The sequence below is a fragment of the Anser anser genome (assembly GCF_964211835.1).
Source record: "Anser anser genome assembly, chromosome: 11".
Taxonomy (NCBI): domain Eukaryota; kingdom Metazoa; phylum Chordata; class Aves; order Anseriformes; family Anatidae; genus Anser; species Anser anser.
In genome coordinates, this window is record NC_139732.1 from 14745915 (window position 1) to 14773650 (window position 27736).

Consider the following 27736-nt stretch of genomic DNA (forward strand, 5'->3'; position numbering starts at 1 on the left):
CCGGGAGCGGGGGGCGGCGGCGGCGGCGGCGGCACCGGGCGGTGGCGGCAGCAGCGGCGGGCGGGCCGGCGAGAGGGAGGAGCGGGGTCCTCGGCGCGCCCGGCTGAGGTCACTCTTTGTGGCTGCGGCTCGCAAGATGGCGCCCGTGCTGGTGGAGAAGAAGCTGCTGGGGCCGGACGGGCCCGGCGGCGCCGAGCTGCCCAGCGAGGAGGAGGAAGGGCAGAACCTGTGGTAAGCCCCCGGCCGAGGGAGGGGGGCACGCGCGCGTCCTTCGTGCCCCGCCAGCCGGGCGTCCCGTGCCTGTCACGGCGGGGTCCCCTGCCCCGCGGCGCCGCCCCGGCCCTCCTGCGGCGGGCGGGAGCCCCGAGCCTCGGCTGTGGCGGAGCCCCGAGCCCCGGCCGTGGCGGAGCGAAGCCCGCAGCCCGCTGACAGGAGCTTCCCGGCCCGGTGGGGGAACAGGGCCGGCGGGGATGGGGGCAGAGCCGGGGGTTGGGTCGTGGCGCACGGCGGGTTGCGGGATGGGGCCTGGGGGATTCGATGTGTTGCTTTTCAGTCAGTTATCTGTTTAAAAAGAAAAAGAAATGCGTGTGAAATGCAGTAATGGATTGTGGGAAGAGTTAGTCATCAGCTGGGAAGTAATGCTGAGCAGTAACGTGAGCTCTTCTGCGGGAGAGCAGCTTCAGGAGGCTTCAGTGCCCGTGCTCTAGGTGCTATAAAAGCTTTCCTCAAAAAGGTGGCACGCTTCTGGGGAGGCTTTTTATTAAAATGAACTCAAATCTTTACCTGTAACAAGCCTAGTTTGTAAATAGAATGAATGTGACTGGATTGGTCCGCGTAGATCTGCTGAGCTCATCAGCGCTGTCAGACGAGCGGTGCGTGCTGGTGCCTGTGTGCAGTGTGTGCCTGTCAGCTTAACGAGGACGATGCTCTTTTTCTAGGTCTTCGATATTGAGTGAAGTTTCTACCCGGTCGAGATCTAAATTGCCCTCAGGCAAAAATATTCTTGTTTTTGGTAAGTAGCACATGCAAGCATGAGGATTTTCTTTTTTTGGTAGAAGCAAAGCACGTCGAAAACAATGATGCGAACAAATTGACGTATCATTTTGTTAAAATTAGCTTATGTAATGTGATCTATGGCATTCTTGTCTTCAGGCTGGTGGATTTATTTTCTTTCTGGTTTATCCTGTTAGTTTTATAAGATATATTTAAATAAATGAAATGTAATAATGAACAATGAAGTGCTTCTTTCTTATTGTTGTGGTATAAGCTGTTGGATTCTGCTAGAACGCTTAAAAGAGTATAGTAAGTGTGGTCCAAAAATGCACAAGAACACTTGTGATTTCTTAAGTGTGTTTTGAAAGTCTTTTCTACAAAGTTAATTCTGAAACTTTTTTTTTCTTTTTCTGTACAAACTTACTGGCAGGTGATGATGGTTCTGGTAAAACCACGCTTATGGCTAAAATACAGGGAGCGGAGCACGGCAAAAAAGGAAGAGGACTGGAATACTTATATCTAAATATTCACGATGAAGACAGGGATGGTAAGTTTATTTTGTATGTAATCTTTTTTACAATAATAGCTGACTTGCTTTTTTATAGTTCTGGTTTCATCAGTGTATTTTGGGTTACGCCCAAGTACCTAGTTCCAGCATTATTGACTATGTTTTATAAACTATATCACTTTCTTAAGTGAAATGCATTTTATGTTTGGACTAGTTTCTCCTTTTTGTCTGTTTCACACTTCCCCTATGCAAGAGGCGAAAGTACACTTGAGCTATTGATATAGCTCAGGATCCATCTACTTTTAGGGTGGATGCATTTCCTGATGTTGGCTTACTAGGAGATACATTGTCATTTCATACAACTGCTTTATAGTTATAGGAAAAAAGTGATACATCGTCAGAATTTTGGTGGTTTTTTTTTTGTTGTTTTCTTGAAGGGACAATGAGTGGCATTTCGGTTAATTGTAACTGCGTCATTTTGTTAGAATTGAATGAAGAATAGAATTAGGATTTTATTTTCTCAGAATGGAGCTTGTTTCTTTGTCCCTTGTATTTCTTTTTGTTACTGTTAATGATAGGTCTTTTCTAGTAGGTGGGAGGCAAGATACAAGCAGGTCTAACAATGAGAATACTGTTAGGATATTAGGTTAGAGACAGGAAGAAATGAAGAGTGGGCTAATTATCCTCACTCCTGAATCTTCCTCTGCCTATCTCATTTTGGGCAAAATGCTGGATCTCTTCATGATAGTTTCCTTCCCCCAAAACTGGGAATGATGGTCTTCCAACTTGTGACCTTCTGATTTTCCAGTGCTGAAGAGGAAAGCAATGATGGTGTTTCATCCATCTTTCCTGAAGAAAGATGAACTGGGTAGATCCTAGAATGGTATTTTGGAAATGGAAATGTACTGCATAAGTGATTAAGTACCATATGTGTCTGGTTGTTATGGAGATTGGTCCTGTGCTCCTGTGGTAATAAACTGTCTTCAGATACTAAGTTAGGCACCATTAGTACATGAGCACATTGCCTGTATCTTCAGTGGCCACCTGATCTTGCAGTTCCTAAAAATCTTTTGTGGTGTAATTTTCAGTGTTGAGGCTGTTCTTCACTTTTTGAGGTTCTTATTTTAAGTGCTTTCTCCCTGTGTATAATTTTCTTTAGTACTGCGTAAATAGTTCAGGGTGAAAAGCCTACCGTTAGGGGTGTTACGATAGCTTGTGGCATCAAGCTTCTTGCAGCTTCAAAGGAGATGGTATTGCAAGCAGGCGATTGCCAGGTGTGCTATTCTTACTGGTGCTATTTAACCTCAAGTATGTCTCCACTCTGGAACTCTTTTGGGTCTGTCTGTGAGTATCTGTAAGTGATAAGTATTTGATGTGATTACGTGAAGCTTGTCATAAGAACTCTGGCACCAGTAGCAGGAAAAAATGAGACCTTTTAGTTTATCAGACTCAGCTGCAGAATTCAGGTCTTTGCGCATCCCTTTAATGGTTGTGTTAGGATCTAATAATATCTGCCTCTTTCCTTTTTGTCTCATTGGTGTCATCAGCAAGCAAAATAAATAGCAAAGTAGGTCAGGACCTCCTGGCAGGCAGAGTTAACGCTGACTTCTCTAGGACACACTTGGTTTTGTTCTTTAAACTTGTTACATGCTTTAGGTGTGTGTAGTCAGACACAGATGTGGGAACAAAGCCTATATAACTGTTCCACAGTTCTTGGAAGTCATAAAAAATTGAAGATAGGTATTCAGGAGCTTACTATCATATACCCATTTTTGAGGGTATCTGCTTTTTATTATACCCCATTCTCTTTGAGACCAGCAAACCATGAGGATTTCCATGGGTGTCAAGCCAACCCTGGCAGATGAAACTAGTGGAATAGTGGAGTCAAGATCTTGTCAGCTTCTTTCCCAGATGCGGGAAGACTTCTTTGCTTTTTACCTTTTTTCTCTTCATTTCAGAAGAGTTTATTCTTTCCAGGGAAAATAGTTTGGACATAGTGCCAAGTTATCTACCTCCCTTTGGAAGTCTTAAGGGAAATCTTCTGTGTTGCTTCGTATTTTTACCTCTCCCCCTCCCTTTCCTGTCTCCCTCATTAAGGGATATTTGAATCTGGCTCCTCCTTCGTCCTACACTTAAAGTAGAGTCGCAGAGTTACTACTTCATGCTGGGTCACACAGGGTGCATAACTGAGTTTCCTTTTTGTCTTTTCCACTAAGAAAAGTTAAACAAATTTAATGAAAGTTAAATTTATAAAAAATGCTTTTTTTTTTAAGGACGTCTGTGCCTGATACAGGTGTCCACTGACTTCTTGTTTTCACCGTCACTGCCTGTTTCTTGGCAGTGCCTCACAGCTAGCTTGGATGCCAAGATGCATGTCACCACTACCTCGGTAATTAGCTGGTTCAGTTCTGTTTCTGCCAGATGTTAGTCGTTCAATGTAACGTGCACTACTTTGGTCCCTAGGTCTCAGGATAACTTAGAATAAGTCCACTACTGAATCTCTGCCTGAAAAATCTTCTCCTTAGGGTACTATCCCCAGTTGTGCCTAGGCTAAGGCATTTGTTCAAGACGAGGCTCGGGGACGCCTGACAAGCAATCCTGAGAGAGAGAGGATTCTCCTAGATCATTAGCCTCAGGTACAATATCTTTGGAGAGTATGGCTTCTACATACATGACACCTTAGTTCATCTGGATGAAAGCACTTAGAGCACTTTTCTTACAGGATATGTTTTTCTAGAGTAGCTTTCAGAGTGTCTTAGAGTCAGAGTTAAAGTGAGGATGTGCAGCAGGAGAGTGCGGCAAACTATACGAACCGTTGAGGTGGCTTGTTTGGTAGCAGTGAGGTATCAGCTAGCAGGCGATTATAAACACCGTGGAGGTTTTTGAGTTGGACTGCCTCAGATTACAAATGTAATACAGTTGGCTCTGGCTGTACCAAACGTGCAGGTGAGGTACAGCCATTCTGTTGTGGCGCTCCTCCTTGTAAGAAAATCAAGTAGTCTTGTTTCTTTGCCTCAGGTTTGGACTGGCCTCAGTCACACCATGCACACGTTCCAGTTGAACTGGTTGTTCCGGAGTGAGCCAAGTGCTGATGGTACACTGGTTTCTAATGGGAGACTTTTTTTTTTGTCATCATCTTTAAAGTCATTCTCTTGAAAATGATTTTTTCACCATTTTGCTTCTCTTTATGGCTTGGATAAGGGATATGATACTTAATTACCACCGTTACGTTTTGAATAAATACAGAAGATGTAGTTGCAGTTCACAGAATCAACCATCTACAGCAAAATTCATCAGAGATGAAAAACGCTTCTCAGGGCTCAAGGGATAAGGTATTGACAGGATTTAAAATGTAATCTTGGCAGCTATTTTAATAGTCTTTAGTTAGCAACACCTGTTATTCCAACAGGATCTGATAATTGTTTACTCTGTTTCGGTATCTCATGTCACAAGCGTTACGAAAGGTCCAGTTAACATTTGCATCGGATGACTAATTGGGAGCTTGACGCGGTGCTGACAAAGTTGAATTTGCCGTGAAGTCCTTGCCAAATTGTGAACAAGCAGTACTGTATTTTTAAGTGTTTAATATTCATAGCAAATGTAAATGCCAATCCATGCCTGATGGTTGCCTTTCCTTGTAAGAAAGGAGGAAACCTTTCATTTTCCTATGAAGCTATCTTTAACAGACAATCAAAAAAGAACCATTGTGTACTGTGAGTGTTAGGCTTTAGGCTTGCAGTCACCCTGGCAGATGGATTTCATCTGAGCGGTAATTCTGCTGTGTGTTCTAGTTCCATTCTATTCCAGATGTTAAGTAGAAATTAAACCCTTAAATTGGACAGAGGTGTTTAGTAAACAAAACCTTTGTAACCTTTAGAATCTGGCTTAAAAAAGTGACTTAAAATCAGTGAATTAAGGGGTTTGTTAATTTTTGTTGCTTACTAAGATGTGAAAGTCTTCCCTGTGACTCACACAACAGGAGAAGCTATGACAGTGATATCGAGAGTTGTAAATTTTCATAGGTTGTAGATAGACTTAAGTTAGTTCTTTAAAACTTAGCATATTTGCTCCAAGAAGGCACTGTGCTATCAAATGTCTATTAATAACCTGTAGCTCATGGAAAGCCCAAGGACTTGTTGTCCACTGGTAGATTTTTGCTTCTGGGAATGCACAAAAAGGTGCAGGGATAAGAGTCCTGCAGAGATGGTTAATGTACTGTTGTGTTTGTGCTCACATTGTGTTCTAGCTTCCCTCCTTCTTTTCCAAACTTTTGCCAGACTTTCCTTCAGTCTTTAGAAGCCTTCCAACAGCTTTCAGTTCGTGCATCCAGTGATGTGAGAATCCTTGCTGGTATCAGTGAGGTGGTCTGCTGCATTGGGGGGGAGGAGGAGGAAGGGGAAAATAATTGCTGCATGGTGTATTTCTTAAGTACACAGTAATGATTTTAACTGTTTACTGCAAACAGTAGCATTGAAGTGCACAATTGGAAGTTAGATATTTAAGTTAAAAACATATTTTTGGCCTATTTGGTGATGACTGATGTTTGAATAACTTAGGATACTCTAGCAGTACTTAAGTAGGAGCATAACAGAGATGCTAAAGGAAGATTGCCCACGTACAGCATCTTGATGTAATCTGGGCTGCTCAGTAATGTTGTTGAAGACCTTGTTAGCAAGGGTTGTATGTGTATTTCTGTGCTTGTTTCTCCTTCCAATCTCTTTAGCCAAGTTTTTGCCTTTTTCTAGAGACAGTGTTTTTGATCCTGATGGGTTCTTATGTTGTGACATGATTCTTAAGTTAGGACAGCCACAGAGACTGGATGTATTGTGTGAGGTTGAGAGGTTTGGAGCACATGACAGGGAAATACAGGGGGCAGCAAATTGGAGGAAAAAAACAACCCTGCAGGCCCTGCAGCAATTTTGAAAATCTGTAGTCTTCAGTGATGGGTTTGCTGATCTAGTGCATAATATTTCATAATTCACCTCTCATCTGTAATACTTGTGGAGACCTGTGGTTCTCTCTGGACAACTGTAAGAGAATGGAGAGTATTTTGGAAGAGATAATAGGATGAGCCTAGTGGATAGAAACAAAGGGAGGGTTTTTTTTTTTTTTTGGAGGAGAAGGCTTCTGAGGATAATATAATCCATGTTTTTTTTTAATTTGAGTAGAATTGTTTATCCAGAGTGCCTGAAACATCGTTCCTAGATGATGCTCCATTTTCATTTTTTTCTTTTATTGCCAAAGTTCATGTTTGGGTCAAAAATTCTCATGCCAGCTGTCTGTTCCAGCTGATTATTTCCCCTTGCATTTCAACAAAAACTCTTCAGTCACTATCAAAATGCTGTGGGGAGAAACACAAAAACTAAAAAACAAATCTTTGGTCTAGTACTAATTCTACAAAGAGGCTGTAAGTAGAGGGCAATGTTAAGTCATTGTGAATTAGGAGCATATAGCACAGCTTTAAAGTTTGGTAGGCTTTATGTTTATCCCGTGTTCGGCTCCTCCTACGCCTGTGCTAGAAACCAAAGCTGCTTATTGCTTGTATCTTGTTTGCAGCTTATTTCTGTTGTAAGATGTCTTCAGTATGTTAAAACAGTGTCTGAGGGACCCTTAGGGCTTTCCAGCTGAGCTCAGCTATACTGTAACTCCCTTTGGAACTTGGAGTTACATTTGTGATATGTGTATCCTTGATTTACTTGTAATATCCCTGTTTAAATTGAGGAGTGCTGTGCAGTATCTAGAAACTGTTGTGTCATCTGTCAATAAGAAAAGCCAAAGAACAGAAGTTACAAAAGTTAAAAAGATTCTGATCCAAGAAAAGTCCTCTTAAATGGAAGCATCTGCCAACTAATTTGGGCATTTATATATGCACCTGTGTTAAAAGGTAAACCATCAAGATCTGCTGCTAGCTGGGCTCTGGTCTTTGAGTTAACACTGATGCACACTCCTGTTTGCTTACAGACTAGCAAAGCAACAAGTTGGCATCAATTGAGCTTCAACTGTGCCTTTTCTTTTCAGATCATACCCGCTGTAACGTTTGGATTCTGGATGGAGACTTATACCATAAAGGGCTATTGAAGTTTGCTGTTTCTGCAGAATCCCTGCAAGACACCATAGTGGTCTTTGTCGCAGATATGTCTAGACCGTGGACTGTTATGGAGTCTTTACAGAAGTGGGCCAGTGTCTTGCAAGAACATATTGATAAGCTGAAAATTCCTCCTGAGGAGATGAGAGACATGGAACAGAAGTGTAAGTGTTTGTGCATCCCTACATTCTTGCCCCTCTTTCATTTTTTTTTAAACTAGCTTCTGCCGCTTTCTTTTGTAATGATAAATTTCTTCAAATTATCGTTTCGAGAGTGAGCTGGGTAAGAATTGCAATGACAACTCAAATTTGAATAGACTGTTAGGCATTAAAAGAACTCTAATGATTTTGCTGTGCTAACAAAAATTCAGGTGGATTAATTTTCTATATTCCTTGCAAAAATGAGATTTTGATGATTCAATTTTTAAAAGGCCATTTCTTAAGCTAGCTATATAGAATCACAATCTTAAAAGTAGTGACAGAGTTCAATAGCAAAGTGGATGGTTTGCTTTACTATGGTATCCCAGCCAGGTCTCATTCCCTACTGTACTTGTCTTCCGGTAGGTCTTGTTGCCCTTGCTTTTCATGGGCCTCAGACCATGATCCTGGTACATCTCACTCTTGCCTTTCCTACCCTGTGACACTAGGAATGTTGTATAAATTAGGCTTCTTTCCTGGCATATCTGTGGCAGGAAAGAATTTGGCACTAGCAAGCAGTTGCTGCTGCAGTATTATTTTTTGCAGCTTCTTTTCTTTTCTAAAATAGTGTTGAGAGTTTTTAGGGAGTTCTTTTTTCTGTATCCATACTGAATTACTCCAAAGTAAATTCCTTCAGTGGAAAGTCCTTAGCAACATGTGCCTTTTTCAACTCAATTATACATTCAGACTGGTTACGGGTGCTTGTTACTTTTTTTTTTTTTCCTTCAGGGTTGGTTCCTGGCTGCACTGCAGTGTTTAAACCTTGCAAATACTGTCTAGTGGCTTCCTTAGATTCACTTTAGGGAGCGGTGTAATCTGTTTGGCATGTGGGCATTCAGATGTATTTGTATAGCTCATCTCCTTTCCGAATGTTAAATACTGCTTTCCCAAAAGGGTTCTGCCTGCAGCATACTACTTAAAGTATATACTTAACGATTGAAACCATCTGGGGTTTGATCATCAGGCTATATTTAAAAACAAAACAAAATTTTTTTTTTGAAGGGAAAAAGCATTATTTTGGGGGGAATGGGAGAAAGGCAATTCTGGTCTCAAATACAGCAGCTAACCTGATTTGCATTTTTAAGAATCACATGAAACTGTATGGAAATCAAAATAAGTCTGGAAGTCTGGAGTTCTTTGTGCATTTCAAATTGAATTTTGAAGAGAAAAAATGTTTTCAGCCTTTGCTACGAATGCCCCATGTGGAGGAGCCAGTTAGAGTTGTGGCAAAGCTTTGGTACCGTGTTTGGAGATCTCCGAAGGCATTCCAGTAGTGCTGTCTTGGAGATTTCTAACTGGAAGGACCTTAGAAATTACTAGTTTCTCATGCTCTTTAATAGAGTTGAGGGAAAAGGAAATTTTGGGATTGGTTTTACACACTTGTAGGGCTCTGCTGCCATCGTATGGCTGAGCGGTGAACTTCAGTCCAATATCGTGCAGGTAGAACAGGGGCCGCCTAAATGTCTTCTCTCCCAAAATTCCCTCATGCTTCTTTTCGTAGTCACTGTGCAGGACAGTTGTATTATCTCTAGTGCATGTCTTTTAACTTCTTGCAGAACTTAAAGGCCAGATGTGTGCTCAGAACTTTGGCCACCATAACTTGTAATTCTTTTAACAGCAAATTGTGCCCAAGAAATCCGTGTTTTAGTTGTGGCCATATTAGCATAGCTGCCTTGAGAATATAATGCACACGTGCCTGAAGAACGCTTTGTGACTATAGTCCTCAAAAAAGTCTATGTCAGCAAAGTTTTCCTTACTAAAATTCTCCTGCCTGTGCTTTCTGAGATATGCTGACACTTACAAAGTGGAGAATTCGCTGTGTAGCAATAGCCCAATATGGAAAAAAAAGGGATGATGAAGCACAGCTGTAAAGCAGGCAATCAAAACACTGGGACAGGGTGCAGAGTGAAGAGATGTGTTAAATTCGTGCCAGTGAAGCCCCAGTGCAGCATAACATTACATGAAGGCACGTATGTGTTTCTTGATTTCAGCTTATATGACCGTATGTTCTTATGCTCGATTCTAGACTTAAACTGGGCATGTAGCCCAAGCTGCATGTTTTCAGCACTCCCACTAGTTGCTGCACTCCTCAGCTGAAGTGATCAGTAGTTCTTGTTGACTGCAGGGAAACATTTTCAAGTATCCATGTGAAGTGTTGCTAGGTTCTTTCTCCATCACTAGGATGTTATTACCGGCTTCCAGAAAACCTTCTGTTAGCTCACCATTCCTGATGGAGTTGAACTTTGGACTGCTTGTCTTTACTTTCAAGGTTTTTGTGGCCTTTCTCCACCCAGCCTTTTGTCTTGTGTTTGCACGAGTCAGTATCTTGTGATAAGTGTTCAGTATCTCGTGATACTGACTCCTGGCTTTGCTGGGTGGATGACGCTGGCCTCCATCTGGTTCATGGGAAGCCCTTCCTTGTGTTAAAGAGCATCCAGAATGGGAGACACCACACCTATACGGAAGTAACAGGCTGCCTTGAAAGAAATTGTTTCTTTCTGAATTATTTTAAGTGTACAAAGAACTTGTCTGCATGCGCTCCTATCACTGAGCTGCTCTGCGGAAATGCCTTGCTAAAAGCTTTGCTAGTGTGGATTTAAACTATGTCAATTCCAATGTTCTAACTTAAGTCATATTCTAATTCTGATAAATCACTGCTTAAACAATACATTACATTATTTAAGGGAAGGTCTGTGTTTTGCTTCCGTACTTACGTCAGCCCAGCAGAAAAACAACTGACAAAAATTAGGAAGTGCAGAAATGAAATATGCTTGTAAAAAGGCTGTTACATTATTCAAGATACTTGTATTCAAAGCCAAAGGCTTGAAACACAATAATGTTTATCTGAGAGTTAAATAGTGTCCCCTGCTCAGGCTGAATTAGTCTTTTGTGCCTTTTTTGTGTCTTAAATACAGCTGAAGGAGTTGTTAAGCTAAAGCTAACGTGGAGTATGTGAAGGAGAAAATATTTATAGCTTACTTTAAAGAAGGGAGGAACAAAGGGTTTATTTGATCTGTTTGGGTGCATGATGAACTTCAGGTCCGTTAAAAGTCTTGGAGTGGAGATCAAGTGAGGAAGTAACGGTAATGGGAGGTAAGGAGAAAAAGTATTAAATGTCTGTGAGGCAGATACGCTGTAGGAGAAATTATCTTGTATTTCTCCTAGAAATCGTTGCTGAGAGGTAGTCTGGTAGCACTTGTGATGCAGGTTTACTTGGCTTTAACCAGGCTAAATGTTGAATGGGACTTGGGATTGAATCAGAGTCTTGAAAAGTTGTTCAAGAGCCTGTCGCTAGCTGGCATGTGAGCCACTTGAAGTAGTTGAGCACAGAAGCAAGATCCAGCAGTTCGAGCTTTCCAGTACTGCTTTTTCCTGCTCTCAGCTGTACTTCCTTGCTCAGCAGATGCCCTCGCTAAGTGGAGCTGGGCGTGTATTCCGTAGCCATTCCAGCTGCCGGTGAGGGATGAATGCCAGCCCGCTGCCTTGCTGCCAGCACAGCAGCAGTCGCCTCCACGGAGCGGTTTTGTTCCCTCGTGCGTGGTTCTGCAGGGAGAGAGAGGCACAGCCTTGCTGGTTGCAGCTCTGCGATGGTGATGGTGGTGTTGGGCTGCGAGGGAAGAGCCGAGAGCCTCAGCGTCAGGGGTGCTGCTGGTGTCCTGAGTGATTGCCTGTATCACGGGATCAGCCGTAGTTTTCAGGGGAGGCTTTTCCTTCCCAAACTTGAGGGGTTTTATATGACTAAATAGCTTTGTAAACATTTGTTTTTCTCCTTTGTTGTGACCAAAGTTAAGCAAGCTAATATTGTCTGATTATAAAGCAGTAGTAAATTGAGACCAGTATTGCCAAATATTCTCTCACATCTGATGAAGGCAATGAGGTTTGTCTGAATGATTGCAGGGAACATAAATGGTACTCTGTGAACTGCTGAAATAGACTTGTTTTCAGTAGTTTTTGTTTGTTTGTTTTCTTACCTTAGCTAGGAGCAATCTGCTTGGTTGAGTAATGAAATGAAAACTTTTTTATCCTTTTCTCCTGAAGTGCTTTGGAATTAACCAGCTTTCTGTGATGGTCAATGAGCACATTTAATGTGCAGCATATACATGGGAGTTTACATTTCCAGTTGCTGAGTGTGAGCCAATGCTAGAGGAAAACATCTCTTTAAAAGCATTGTGGTTTCTTCTCCACCAGAAGGCACTGCCTCCCCAGCTTTAAAAGTAATTGCATTCAGTGTTTGGTTTTGTTGTGTTTTTTTTTTTTAGTTGGTTCCTGGGAGGTACTGAATTGATGGTTGAAGTAGAGGTCCATATTCAAAGTTTTTTTTTAAGCTTTGCTCTGGACTTGAGTTCTTTTGCTTCCCACAATGATGACACAATTTGATGTTTCTGATGAAAACTGTAGGTTGTACAGCTTTGAACAGAATTGTTTTTTCTGCTTTGTGTTTCCTTCCACATCCCGTTCTGTTGCAGAAATGTTCCTTATTTTGAAAAGGTGCGATGACCTCATACTGCAGGCTCTGCATTACAAACTTCTGAGGCTGTACCGGTTCCCAAACCTCAGATGTATCGGATGGCCCTGTCACGTGGCTGCATGTACCGAACAACAGTCTCTTTGTGAATGTGCCGGAGATTCGGAGCTCTTACCAAGAGTTTTCCTCACTTTACATGCAGTCTGCTCTCACCATAGCTCTGGTGACACTCTGTGCAATAAAGGTGCCTTCACAGGAGCAAGTCATGGAGCTTTGTGTGCCCCTGTGCTGCATGCTCCCCACGGCTGAGGCAGGAGGCAGCTTCAGGTGCGGCTGGGGTGCGAGGCAGCACCTTCAGGATGCACTGTGCCGGGGCAGGTTTGCTTGGGCTCTGGCTTTTATCCTCAAAACGGACATTTGGGGAGTAAGTTGTAGCCCAGCTTTGATAAAGGAATGTGCGGGTCCCAGTGTGCCTCCAAAATGGTGATAATACTATTTCTTAGTCACTTCAGTGTTTAATAGTATTTGCTATTACTGGAACATTCATCCACGAAATGGAAACAGAGAACACATCTGATTTTCTCTGGACTCCGTGGTAGTTTTGCAGAATGTCTTTTCAGATAGCATTTACAAGTCACTGAGTATGTATTTATGCAGCGTATATTTTATATTTCTAGCATTTGACTCCTGTAACAGAAACGTAAACCGAGTAGTAGTTTCTAAGGTTAGTACAGTACAAGTGGCTGTTTCAGCTTGGTGTTTTCTGTGCCCGTTTACATTTTCATCATGCTTTCTTCTTGCAAGACCAGATGCAAATTGCAGTGAGTATAGGTTAGGTTGCTAAGCTAAATTTACATTTTCTTTGGGAACTCAACTATGATGAAATGCATCGAACTGAGGAATGTGCATTTGTGTATACCATAGCTCTTGCAGCTAGTTTTGCTGATTTGTAATGGCCCCAAATTGCGTTTGATTTACCTTGTTGTAAGTTCTGGGGGAAGAGAGCTGTGTTCGAAGGGGCAACCAGGCTTGAGCTTGCATTTTGTAGAGATTTCTAGTTAGGAATAGATAAAATTATTTTAGGTCATATTAATTCTGTTTTTTTTTTTTTTTTAAAGAACTAGTTCCTTTGTTTTGTCTCACAAGTATCTCTATCTTTATAGTTATAAAGGAGTTTCAAGAGTATGTAGAACCTGAAGAAGGCTACCAAGGATCACCGCAGAGAAGAGGCCCTTCTGGCCAAGAGGATGAAAATGTTTCTTTACCGCTTGGAGAAAATGTGCTGACTCACAACCTCGGTATTCCTGTGCTGGTAGTTTGTACAAAAGTAAGTTTCTAGTTCTGTTTGCCACTGTGGAGAAGTTTAATTACTCGACCTTTAGAGCGTCTGCTTTATACAGACATGCTGAATTAATTCTAGATTTCTTTTAAAAGTAAGTTTCTGATGTCAGTGTCTATTTTTAATTTTGCAGAAGGGTAATAACCTTATTTAGTTGTATGATAATTACTTTATAATTTGTTTTATTGTTGGCATTTTAGAACAAAAGGATTAGTGTAAATGTTTATGAAATATTAAGGAAAATGTAGAGATGTGCTGGAATTAAATGGATTTTTTTTATCCCTTTCTTCCAGTGTGATGCAGTGAGTGTACTAGAGAAGGAACATGATTACAGAGAAGAACACTTTGACTTCATTCAGTCACACATTCGTCGATTCTGCTTACAGTGTATCCTTTACTGTAAAGAGATTTACTGAAATCTGGGAGCAAAAAAATAATGTTCTAGTGTTTAATTGCGCATAAAATCAATCTGAGAAATTGCACTTCAGAATAGCTTGGTATTTAGTTATTTGTTAAGTAGCATTTGTTGTCTTAGAAATGCTTGAAGGTGTATAAAATTACAGTTTTGAAATCATGGATGGGATTTTGAGCTTTTCTTCTTTTATGTAAGATTTGTCTTACGTTTTGTAAGGTTTTTTTTCTTTTTTTGGGTGGGGTTGGGGTTTTCTTTTTTTTTGTGTGTGTGTTTTTTCCTTCTGTTGTTGCTTGTTGGTTTTCCTTCAGAACTTGTAGTTTTTAAGAGCCTGGGAGAGTAGGTAACTTCTGTGTATGTCCCCCCTTCGTTTCCCCAAATGCTAAATGGCTATAGCTTTTGCATTTAATTACTTCTCAAATATAGCTCTAGTAGATACGTGACCATTAGGCCTCTGTTTTAAAAGTACTAATGTCATTTGAAACCTGTATCTTACATGTTTTTCCTTAAATAAGTAATCAGATGGAGCTGCCTTGATTTATACATCGGTTAAGGAGGAAAAGAACCTTGATCTGTTGTATAAGTACATTGTACATAAAACATACGGTTTTCAGTTTACCACACCTGCCTTAGTGGTAGAAAAGGATGCAGTTTTTATGTAAGTCCATTGTAAAAAAACAATCTGAAAGCATATTGGTCATATTGAACTCTACACATAGATGAAGGATCTGCATCAATTACTTTGGTGTGTTATGTTTTTAGGCTGGAAATTGAATGTGAAATGCTATGCTAAATTTAACTTAGGTACTTTAAACGAGTATCTTTGTTTTCTTATTTTTCTGATGAGCAGCAGGTCCACCTTGCAAAACTAGCCTTTGAAAATAATATTCAAAGAAATAAATGAGTTTTTAGGGGTTGCTGGTTTTAGCCATTTTTCATGTATGTGATATACTTCTAAATACCTCTTTTCATTATTTATTCTTAGTCTTGTTTTAAACTGAAGTGACTGACTAAGTCTTTTGAGGGACTTCAGCACATACCTATTGTACTTCCAGCAAATCAGAAGTATCTTTTACATGCACCAGCTTTTGATTTTGTTACTTTGGATAAAAAATATGTGGAGTATACAGGCTGGTTCTGAAAAGAAAAATAAACAAACCTGAATGGTTTGTAATGTTCAAAATCATTTTATGTGAGTATTCTGAAGCCCTGGATTAAGTAAGTGTAGTGCATATTACTTGAGAATTCAGCTGAGAATTAGGGTTGACCTTGGCTAAGACTGCCTTGTTCAGGTAGCAGGCAGTAAACGATTGGTCTCTGTAGACATACTTTCTGTGGCTCAAAAGGCAAAGTTTTCCTTCAATTCTTTTTATAGACCTGCTGGTTGGGACAATGAAAAGAAAATTGCAATTCTACATGAAAACTTCACAACAGTGAAACCAGAAGATGCATATGAAGACTTCATTGTAAAACCTCCTGTAAGAAAGGTAGGAAAGGTTGAACTTTTCCCTCCACTGTCCCCTGACAAATAAGTTATTAACAGCCATTCAGGCAAACAGTACAATGTTGAAAAACTCTAAATCTAATTTTTTTCTTTATCCAAATGTGTAAAACATCAGGCTTTCATTTTCCACTAGCTTAAGATACTGCAAGCAAACACTGAAGTCATTCACTCTAGTGAATCAAAGGCAGTCCAAAAATATCCATTTCACATGAACCTTTCTGGATGTGCTGTGCAAAAATGCTTTTTGAAAACAGAATACTGTTTTAAGGCTTCAGCAGTTTACACATACAGACATGTAATTGAGGCTATCATGTAGAGGCAAACCTTGTAAAAGAAGAAAGCATATCACTAGCATTACATTATTAATGACAATTCTTCATGTAGGGCAAGAGCAGAAAGTAATCCATGTAAATTCCCTGTATTGTTAATTTTGTTAGAATGGTCACATAGGAGCAGTTTGTGTAAAATGGATAATAAGGAAAATTGTAAATTAAATTGTATTCTGGTCTGCATTGTAAAGTTTATTTTACAGCGTTCCTACCTAAAGTTTCTAGCTCAAGTGGCAGTGTTTGGAAAAGGGAGAAGATAATTGAAGCTTTATATGAAAGCTGATTGTAACTCATGACACCTGTAGGAACTTGTGATTGCATCAATCATTAAAATTGATAAGGTCTGTGTAATGCTTTTGGGAGCTGAGGGATTGAATCTGGGGCCTTATGGATAACATAATACCAAGTATTTGAAGAAATGCTAATGAGATTAAAAAATAAATTTGTAAAGATAAATATGGGTACTTACCAAGTGCTCACCTTCTGAGGAGAATTCCCACAGGCTGACTTCCATGCTAGTCTACTGCATTCACTTAAAATACTTTTTCAATTGCAGCCTCTTCAGTGCTACTACTCTTATGTGTGAAGGGAGTTACAAATATTTTAAGGAATAGTGTTAAACATTTGCTTATCTTTCTTTGCTATTGATCGTCAAGCCAGAAAATGTTACAGTAATTCCAGTTTCTGTTTCTAATAAGAGAAATATTTTTCTCAACAGTTAGTCCATGATAAAGAGCTGGCAGCAGAAGACGAACAAGTATTTCTTATGAAGCAACAGGTAAAAATGGAAGATTTAAAAAAAATAAAAAGGAAAAAAAATCCTTACTAATAAGATTTTACTTGAAGTTCTCCATTGATGCCTTCAGTTTTCCATTCCTTGTTTACTTTACGAGACAACAGCTTCTCAGTTTCTCACATTTGAATGTGATTGTGAAATAATCATTTTATGCATACAATTAGAAAATATAAACACTCGTCTTGGCAAACTTTAAGGATGATCAGAGCAGAAATCATTTATAATCCAAAGGAGAAGAGTAAGAAAATGATTTGAAATTTCACAACATATATAGGTTGATCTGTAAAATACAAATACTTGAAAAACATCTTAGCATTGCAGTTTTCTTAGAGTTGGGGGCTTGAAAGACTTTAAGGAGTCAAATTTGTCCATGCTGTATCTTATTTTCTTATGTTTATAACAACTGCTCTATTTTTCAAAAACAAACAAACAAACAAAAAAAAAACAACAACAAGAAAACCACACCCTAACAACAGTTTTCTATATAGTTGATTATAAATATCATAGAGTTTGCAGACTTGAGTGTCTATGGTTCTGGCTTGTAGTTCTGAAATGGCTGTGTAAGAAAAAGGACTGAGGCATGTTTTTTCTTTATAACTAGTGGTATTTCCTCTAGTAGTAAAGTTTGGAAGTATATAAATATCAAAGAGGAAGTCTGTAAGTATCAGAAAAGTGAATGATGAAATAAATCAAGGGTTAGTCAGCTTCACAGTATTTTATTCCTCTGTAGTTTCTGGAAAATAATTAAAATTCTTAATATGTTGTTTTTGCAGTCATTCCTTGCCAAACAGCCAGCAACGCCTACAAGAGCATCAGTAAGTAGATCCAAGAGAAGAGTAGGAGGTGTTTTGTTCCTTTCTAGGGAAAAGGGAATGATTCTAACATGCAGAAGCTCATTTTATAAATGTAACACGTAATTACAGATACATAATCTTTCCAAACAGTGGAAAAATCAAAAATATATGTCGATATTTTATGATGTTGCTTAAAAATTACTTCATTCTAACTCACTGTGGAAACGTAAAAATATCTGATGATTTTTGAACTGAAAATTTCCTACGCTGATTCTTTCTCTTAGTGGAGGCACATGACCAAAATAGCCTGTGTTGATATTTATACATTTTTTTCTCCATTGGCACACTAAGTGCCAATACAAAGGTTAAAAAAGTAATTTGTACACAATGTTGCATTTACTTGATATAACTAGTCTGTTTAATTAAGTGATTTGGAATTTTTTAAGGAATCTCCTGCAAGAGGGCCTGCAGGATCCCCAAGAACTCAAGGCAGAGCTGGACCCGCCAATGTACCCAGTGCCTCACCAATAACGTCAGTTAAGAAGCCAGATCCAAATATTAAAAGTATGAATAAGCATTTTACTTTTTTTTCATGTGTTGTTTCCCTTAGAAGAAACACTCCTCTTTTGCAGAAGGACTTTGGAATTTATTTACTAATGGTATAGTGTCAATTTAATAACAAGAATGAATTTACAGCATAGATTCAGTTTTTTTTGGTTTTATTCTTTGTCGTTCATGTAACTTGAAGTAGAGTTTTGTTATTATCAAGCAGTGGGACAGAGTTGAAATACATTAATTGTTTACATTGCCTAAATACATTTATTGTATGAATCAGTTGGACTATTAGTGGAGACTGCTTTAAACTCCACAGAGGTTTATACGTCACATACTTTATTCTGGAATGCACAATGAGACCCGTTCTTCTACTAAATCCTCTCCAGAATGTTATTTTCTCTAGTACCTGAAATAACTTGGAAATTGAACCCCTTCCCCTCCTTCAGCACTAAGATGGGAATTCCCCATTGTTGACTGGTTCCTTTCCTCATAAGATAGAGTTCTGCATTATTGAATGTTTTTTTCTCTGCATTAAGGAAGTAGGTAGGACAAAAATTTGTTTTGAATGCACTTTAGTACCACAGTTCACTTACAATGGATAACTTACTCATCCATTTCCAGATCATGGCATTGCTCTGTAACTAAGTTCTGGTTTATGAAAATCAGTGCAGCATGAAAGACTGCTCTAAAATTTCTGTGCAGTTTATTTTTAAATGGACTTGCAAATCTTTAAGTTGCACCTAGATGTTTTATACTTTGTTTCTTGGCTTTCTACATTTAGAAGAAGCAAATGCATACAAATGTTTAACTTAACATTTTGTGTCCCTCCATCCCAGAAGAGCAGTAATGTGTTTTCAGTCATCTCTGACTTGGCCAAAGAAAGCAGAAGGACTAGTGTCCTAAAACTGAGCAAGGGAGAGACTTTCCTGTATCTGAGGTTTATTTCCTTGATTGGTAAGGGTGTTACATGTATATGGAAAAGTAAGTTCTATCATTAACCAGCATTAACTATTCTGTCATGTTTATGTTTGTTTTTTTTTTGTTTAGATAATGCTGCAAGTGAAGGTGTTTTGGCAAGTTTCTTTAACAGTCTCTTGAGCAAAAAGACTGGCTCTCCTGGAAGTCCTGGTGCTGGAGGAGTGCAAAGTACAGCAAAGAAATCAGGTATCGGATCTCTTACTGCAGGCTGTTTCTGTATTTTTAGTACTTTATTTGGTCCTCATTGGTCTAAATGTGTCTATCTTTTAAGCTGTTCAGTTAAGTGGCAGAGCTTGACAGATGATACGATGCCAAAATGTGCAGTCTCTTAAAGGATTAGATTACTGCAACTCCATGACTCATGGCTTCTGTTAAACTTGCTATAATTCAGTACTCTGAGTGAAATTGTACTGCTGGGATAGAAATGACATCTGATTCTTGATTGTATTCAAAAGATGCTAATATTTTACATAAGAATTCCTTGCCTTCCTGACACTTAACTGCTACTTGAAAGAAATGTGTTATATTGGGTTCAGCTTGTAGTTTCCAGTCAAATTACTGAAATCTCTCCAGAGTTCAAGTTTAAACAAATTGTTTGTTGTGGCAGCTTGAGGTTATTCTGTTGTTAATTATCTAGTATTTTATTGTGATCCAACACAACTGATAACTGATTTAGTGGATTTGTTGTGCGTGTGATTGTACTCTATGACATATTTACTGAAGAGCAATTACACTATTTTAGGTGGAAATAAGAGAAACCATCAGAACACTATGTAGAAAATTAAGTGCTCTAAAGTGTATGGTTGTTCCACCCAATGTTAGAAATTCACTTCTTTGTTGATTACTTAGCTGTTTCTTTTCAGTATTGGCATTCCCATCACCACTTATATTCAGGAGCTTATTTCCAGAATTATTTCAGTACTAAGTTATTGGTAGATATTCTACTTCAGATCCCAGACTTGTGAAATTATGTGAAATTTAAAAAGAAAATTTATGCCAGACAGTGAGGATGTAACTATTAAGAGGTCCTGAAACTATCCATGGAGAAGAAAAGGATTTTTTTTTTAATTGGGAAGAGCTTTACATGACATTTCATACACTGAAAGCTCAAAAAATGGCTAGAATTTGACTTACGGTAAGTCTATTGTGTTTTTTTTTCCCTCCATTTATAATGAATTTTCTAAATCTCCTAAATAAATCTTATTAAATTTGTTTACTAAAAAAGTAATGATAAAATATTTTTGTGTTATATTCTCACTTTATTTACTTAATATAATTTTATCTACGTTACAAATACATTAATTACATTCTGCCTGAAGCTAGAGAGCCCTCTCATTTAAACACTGAAAGGTACCTCCCGCTTCATCCAGAGCAGCATCATGTTCTTAATTACTGCACTGTCAAATTAATCCTACTTCTATAAAAACAGTTAGACATAATGGTTAGGGGTTATTTCATCCATGTTCTTTTCTTAAAGCAGAATCAGTTACGAAGTTCCTGACTGGTGATTAAAAAGAAAAGAAACAAACTTAGAAATAATAGATGTAATGTCATCTATCCAGAAAGTCTATTCCAGTTCTTATTTTTTTTTGTCTTATAGTCAGTATCTCTTTATCTCAGCACTGTTTGTCTTGTTCAAGGGAGACAGAGATCAGTGTATCCCATCTTTCTTTGCAGCAGTCTTCTGAATATTTAAAAACTGTTAATATTTGTCCTGTGACTCTGTCTGGACCACAAAAATAGACTTCTGTCAGCCTTTCCTCATAGGGCATATCTATGGCACTGATAAGTCTTACTGTTCTGTGGACTGCCTACTCAGAAGATCTGTTTCTTTCGGTGCTCAGAGATGAATACAGTGCTTCAGACAAGGCTTTGTCAGCCCTAAGTAGGGGTAACTTAATCGGTCTTAGATGTTGTGCTCCTGTTTAGACATCTCAGTGTGATGCTAGGATTTTTTGTCTGTATGATAATAATCAGGATTTGTTACAACAATACAGCAAGTTTAATATGATTTCTGCCTCCTAATCAGATGTTTGATAGTCTGTATCAAATGACCTTAGTATTTCCAAAGGCACTATTTTTTGCTTCATCATTATTTTGCGTTCTGTTATTATACACAGCTTTGACAATTTATCTAAATAAGTTTTTACCTCCAGTCCTGTCATTCGGAGTTTTTTGTAGAGTCTTTGAGCACGCTTGCCAGCATATCTGATAAATTCAACAGTTGGACAGGGTAGATTGCTGTTTAAAAATAGTGAGTAGTAATATGGGTAATTAGTGGGTTATTTTATGGATTTGTAGTTCATTTTTTATGAAATATCAAGACTTCTTTTTTCTAGTTCATTTACATGAAGATTGTGTGAGATGGTATCAACTATTCTCCCTTTTCCACAGGAGCTGTTATCCTATGATAGAAAGAAATCTTGATTGGCTTGACACAGCTTGTTGGTAACAGATCCATGTTATTGTTGTGCTGCTAGGCTGTTTGTAAGCATCTAAAACGTCATTGCAGTTTCTGGAAAAATACTAGAGTAAAAACTAACTAGTCTGTAATGGGCTCTCATCTTGCAGTCTTCTAGAACACCCTGTGTGTTTCAAGAGTTTTCAAAGATGACTAATGGCTATGTGTAGTTTTCTCTTGCCAGCATTAACTTCTAATTTAAATAGATTATTCCTCTCCTGAGACATCTAGAGAGAGCAGTCATATCAGTTCTTAACTTTTTTGTTTTGTTAGACTAAATTAGACAACTTATCCTCTAGCCTTCTGTTAAAAGTTGATCTCTTTTCTCTGCTGGTTTCTTCTTCATTAATTGCCATCATTGGCTTATTTTTCTCCAACATGAGTGGTTAGAATTTTATGCAGCACTGCAGATAAATTTCATTGTAGTGCCTGCTGCAGCACCTCTCTTTCTTTGCTGAAAGTACATCTGAATGATCTCAAGATTGCGGTTGGCTTTTCTTGGCTGTATCAAGCTGGCAGCTTGCACTCGTCCCCTGACTTTCTGAACAGAACAATCGACTTTAACTCACAAGAGAATATGCCTGGTCCTTGTCAGCTGATGTTCTCACATCTTATATTCAACTATGATATAATTAAGCAGTACTGAGAAGGTAAGCACTCCTTTGTATCTGAAAAGCTCTCATTGAGTTTATAAGGCACCCGGTGCTGGTGATAAGATTACTTGCTCTTTTGTGGAGGAGTTGAGGAGGATATGAATTGTGGGATTAGGAAGTCTTATTTACGGCAGCCTCTTCTATGTGAATAAATGTACTGAAATGATCTTTGTGGAGATTTTAAGTGCCTAACCTAAACTCTTTAAAGAGCTCTAAAATTTCAGAAGGTTGCTGCTGAAAATATTTTGCTTGAAGGAAACCATTCGTTTCTCCCACAGCTATGAGTATCTTGTGGTTGGAATTTTGAGATTACTGTAGGTTGAGGGAGACGTTATGGATTTCAACGTACTGGTCAGCCTAACTGATTGGTTTATGAAATCTCAACTCTTACATGAGAGAACTCTCAAATGCTGTGTCATGTCTGTTTCCATGCTGTGCAACTTCACGTGTCCAGTATGCTTTTATGTTGCTGGAGTGTCTGTTTCCATGTGTAAACCTTGATAACTCAAAAAGCTTCACATGATAGGTACTGTGCTGGATTTTTTTTTCCTCATGGACTTGTTGGTATAAAAAGTTACTTTATTTGTATATACAAGGAGGTACTTCCACATTCTAAGGTTGCATTTACCCTTCTGTGCAAAAGATGAAGAACTAGGGTTCTTAGATCTCACTCCACTCTGGAAAGGAAAATGCATACAATTGTATAGCACAGATCTAATTGACTAAGGCCACTACCATCTTGGACAATACTCTTGTAGGGAAAGCGAGAGCAAATATCAATTTAATTTATAATGGAGAGTAAATTTTCATTTTCTTAATCACAACTGTATATTTCTTCTCCTTTGAAAAGTGACCACTTCTGGTGGCGGTAAAGGGGAGTATGTGAACCTACATGTCACTGAATAGCTTAGCTATGGTTTACATGTCTAATATGAGGTAGTTGCAGGACACAGCTGCTTGGTATTATTTTGGAAAATTAAGAATTCGGTTCATTTGGCATAAAAATGCCACAGTTTATGTTTAAACCTACTTTTGTCTGAGAGGGTTTTGTTTTTTTTCCTGATTCAAGGTGCTCTTAGTCTACAAAGAAAGTTTTTTGTATTATAAATTATAAATATGTTATAGTTAATTTACTAATTTATTAATTTTGTTTATTTACTAATGCTTTGAATAGATGCTATTAAGAATACCGTGGCTTAGGATTAGTATTTAAATCTAAAACCTTTACAGTGATTAAAGGTAGCCTTTTAACTTAGTTATGTCTTTGTACTTTGGAAAAAACGCTTAAATCTCTTAACAGTCAAATCTTGCCTTCCTAATGTTTTCAGCATGTACCCTGGAAAAAATCCACCTAATATTTCACACACATTTGAACTAGAAAACAGATGCTTGTTAAATTCTTTGGCTATGTAAGGAAGCTGTACATAGTTATATAATCTACTTTTTGTCTAAAAATATAGATTTTTAATCTTAAATGCTTGTATGCTTTGAGCATTAGAATATAATGTTCCAATTTTAGTGATTAATTTGTCTGTGGGTTTATAATTTTCAGAATGAGGGAATTTAAACTGTAGTTCAGTTGGAGAATTGTTAAAAAGCTTTGAGTCTAATATAAAAATGTAAGAAACGTTGTTCCATGAAATACTTCAGTGTGTCTGGTTTCAATTGAAGAAGTCCTTTGAAATGATGGCTCTGAGATATTAAATGAATATGCAATTCATGTTCCCCTTTTTAAGGCAAACATTGTCTGCAGACATAAAAGAGTTGTTTAATACTGAAACACAGCAAGTATGACCAAACAAATGTGATTTTTGTAGCAGGTGTCCTACATACCTCAGAGAGCTTGTGGTTAAAATCTGGGTTGAAATAAACTCCTTGCAGTGTGTACTAATAATAGAATTGTATACAGTTGATTTTTATAGAAAAGTCTATATGTGGTTGTTTTTAAAATGTCAGTTGCTCTAAAGTATGTCACAAATATTTTGATGCTTCATGTTTTTGTATAATTCAGCATGTTGTCTCCTTAAAGTGAATCAAATCTTAGTATATCAGTTTTTATCTAGCTACTGCATGGCATTTAGTCAGGCTCTGTTCTTGGGTAGGTAGGGAAATAACAAGCAATTAAATAATATATTGACATTGAAAAATGAGTTTATCAATAGTTGTACTCATCAGTAAGAATATTTCATTGAAATGAGATTGCTTTAACCTTGCCTTTTTTTCTTTTTAGGACAAAAAACAGTTTTGACAAATGTTCAAGAGGAATTGGATAGGATGACTCGCAAGCCAGACTCTATGGTAACAACAAACTCTCCTCCAACAGAGAATGAAGCTTGATAGCGCTTAAAGATGCATATGTAAATGACCAAATAACTATGTATATTGATCTGATAAGACCAGGAATTTTCTGCTATGGCAGATGCTATCAGTTTTCTTGGGGCAGGGGAAATGAGCTTACTATGTCATTGCCTTGTCCCAGTAAAAAGTGCACATTCAGGAAGTTTGCATATAAAATCCCTCAGTATAAGATAACCATTTAGAGTTTATATAGGGCAATTCTTTTGGTTTTTGAGGTAAGCAGGTGCAGCTGCATTTCCTGTTGTGAAGAGCACAGAGAAGTAAAATGCAGAATTCTTACTAAAATAATACTACTGACTGCACACAAGGCAAGAAAGAGAAATGAAATCTTTCAGAGTTACTGGAATTGGCTACTCATATGTTTGCAAATGCATTAAATACTTGGAAAGGTGGTGGTGGTGTAACAGAAAATTAATTAGGTGAAAGAAGCCTAGGCAGGGAATGGAGCCCTAAAAGGGGAAACAGATTTGGGTCAGTAAGAAACTAGAATGTTGGATTGACTGGAGAGGAGCAATGTTGTTAAATCCTGTGTTTCACATAGGGTAAATAATCACTGCTTTAAAAAGACTACTTTACATTGGAGAATTCCAGGCCAAACACTAAGCATCATGGGAATTTATTCTTGTTATAAGTCTTGTTTTAGTTTAAAAAAAAAAAAGTCTAAGTGTGGATGCCCTTGCTGGTGTAGCTGACAAAGGGAGAAACTATAACTTGTTTAGATCCAAGTGCCTGGCACAGCGTGTCTTTAGAAGGTGCTTGAACTTATTGTGCACTGTAGTACAAACAGTCACTGTTTGGTTTTATTTTAAAATCGGTAGTTTGGCAATTTGTATTTAATTTTAAGTCCTGTTTTCTGATAGCTTCTGCCTTTTTTTATGCCAAGAGGCTAGCCTATGAAGAATGGTGGGTGACTTACCATTTTCCCAAAATGAAATGTGCTACAGAACACTCAGTATTTTTTTTCTTACTTTTTGTAACTAAATATTAGCTACGAAGCTGAAATTGATTCCTGCCTTAGACCTATGGAAGTTGTTAAAAAAGCTTTCAAGGCCCTTGTTCCAACCACATCTGCTGCAGGTGCAGCCAACTCCAAATCTGAAGGTAACCTAAAAAGCGTGAATGTGTAGATGATGAACATAGTTGATAACTTGTTTTGTATTTTTTTTAATGTAGCATTTCATTTGGAAAGATGGGTTGTGGTTGTCCCCGTTGCTGTAACGGAGCTCTGTCCATGGTCACAAAAAACCATCATTCTATAAAAACAAACAAAACTGCTATGGTTACTGAAATGGCACTTTGATTTTATATACGGTATGCTTGTTTTACATGTACACACTACCATAAATTAAAAATACCAAGCATATTCTGTGCTCTTAATGTTGAAGGGAAAAACCACAATTTGAATTATGCAGAGTTTACTTTTTATTGATATGAACTTGTTGTACTAAATCTGATGTCTGGATATAACTTCCCTAATATATACTGTTACTTAAATATACAGAATTAGTTTGACCACTAACACAGTACTGGATGTTAACTTCAAATCCTGTTATATCAAGAGGCTGTTCTTGTAACTCTGTCTAAGCATTATCTAGGAAGCTAAGAGTATTTACTTGCCTCTTTGACAACCATTAACATAAGCATGTTATTTGTGCCAGTTTTTTGTTGAAAATATTTTTTTACTTTTTTTTTACTTTTTTTTTTTTAAATAAAAGGTATGACCTGAAGTTATACAATTGTCTAGGTAACAGACTAAGAATGTGGATGGCTGGTGGGCTATGTGGATATACTTCCTGGTGTAATGGGTGCCAGTTGCAAGTTACCACACCAGAAGTAATTACACTGTCCTTCTGACACTGAGAACTGAGATTAGAAACTAAAACATCAAAGGCATGGCAGGAAAATTGGAAAAGTGTGTGATTGTAATGGGATAGAGTTTGAAAACCTCAGTCCGAAACTGTATTTTTGTCATCTAACCTGGTAAGCACTTTCTCTAGCAATATGGCTAAAACTTACAATTGAAGTACTTTCTGGTTTTATAAAAAATGTTAAATATATTTAAATTAATCAAAACTGATAATGTATGTTAACCTATCAGCCTTGCAGAAAGATGCTTCTGACAAAACAGAAACAGATTTCCAGTTTCTGATTGCAAGTGAATGCTCCTAGTTTACTGAAAGAGTTATGTAGCATCCTGTGGTTGCCAAAGTCTGTCAACTTTGGTGAGCTGCACAGTTGTTCTTCTGGTGTCTTCAAGCATTGGAACCAAAGGCCAAATTGCAAACAGCCTTTACATTTTCAAGTGGAACTTCATTTTATTTGCGGATACACTTGTATGGTAGACTGTTTAAACTATTATATGACTATATTTATATGCATTATAGTGACTGCATCTACTGTTCATGTTTAAACTAAGAAAACAAAAGATGAAATCATTCAACTTGAAGCAAATATAAAAGTTTAAAGATTGGCCCTCCATAAAAATGCTGTGGTTATGCTGCTTGATTTTAAGTTTGCACTTTTTTTTATTGGCTTTTAAAAAAAAAAACTGTTTAAACTGAACAGAATTTCGTATTTTATTTAATTTAACTACGTTGAAAGTGACTGCTCTGTACATCATGAACTTAACAATATACATGCTGTAAATGAAAGTTCACTGTCCTGTATACTAAGGGTTTTGTGGTTTTTTTTGTTGGATTTTTTTTTCCACCTTACAATTAGGACTGCAAATGTATGAAACAAACCTTAGTCCAGTTGTATGGCTTTAACCAGGTGCAGTATGCAGTCATGTGGAATCTTGCTTTCTAGTGCTGGCAAAATAAGGACGTCTTTAATTACTGGCTTCAATAAACACGAATCCAGACTGCTTTATGCTGTGATTTTTTTGTTTTTAAGATCACCTCTCTAGAGCTGTTTCTGTGAAGAGGAGAAATAAGTTGGCTTGTATGGTTGTGTTCAGGATGGAAAGTAACTGTAGTTACAGCTTCCTCCTTGGGAGGTCTTGTAGCAGCCTTTGCTAATGCGACTCCTTTCTAGAGTTTAGAGGTTTGCTCACCTTGTGCAAGTAAAGCCAAGTTAGTCTAGCTAGGTTTGTAGAGAGAGGCAGACTAGCTAATAGCTTACACATAAACGGTTACGTCTGCAGAACTGGTTTTGGTACAAGTAATCTATTTTGTGAGACTAGAGAAATAGTTGTATGTTTTCCCAGGTTAAGATGTATACTGTCTAATATATTTGTTGCAATACCATACCCAAGCAGAGCATCGGCCCTAAATTTGAAGGATTAAAATTCAGGCTATCAGAAACTTA

General features: G+C 38.1%; 1 protein-coding gene across 1 annotated transcript; it reads left to right on the forward strand.

Moving 5' to 3' along the window:
- On the forward strand, positions 1-27294 carry DYNC1LI2 (dynein cytoplasmic 1 light intermediate chain 2). The gene is made up of 13 exons (XM_083794734.1): positions 1-231; positions 939-1012; positions 1424-1540; positions 7520-7750; positions 13412-13575; positions 13881-13974; positions 14522-14657; positions 15375-15486; positions 16551-16610; positions 17402-17443; positions 17869-17986; positions 19025-19141; positions 24300-27294. Exons 1-13 carry the CDS (start codon positions 137-139, stop codon positions 24404-24406), a joined length of 1467 nt encoding a protein of 488 aa, XP_083650860.1. The 5' UTR covers positions 1-136; the 3' UTR covers positions 24407-27294.
- The last annotated feature ends 442 nt before the right edge of the window (positions 27295-27736 follow it).

Bases quoted from the DNA above. Each gene is read 5' to 3' on its own strand.
- DYNC1LI2 (XM_083794734.1), top strand. From the start codon at position 137: ATGGCGCCCGTGCTGGTGGAGAAGAAGCTGCTGGGGCCGGACGGGCCC. The intron at 14,658-15,374 runs GTAAGTCCATTG...TTCTTTTTATAG, and splicing joins GAAAAGGATGCAGTTTTTAT to ACCTGCTGGTTGGGACAATG. The intron at 19,142-24,299 runs GTATCGGATCTC...TTTTCTTTTTAG, and splicing joins AAGTACAGCAAAGAAATCAG to GACAAAAAACAGTTTTGACA.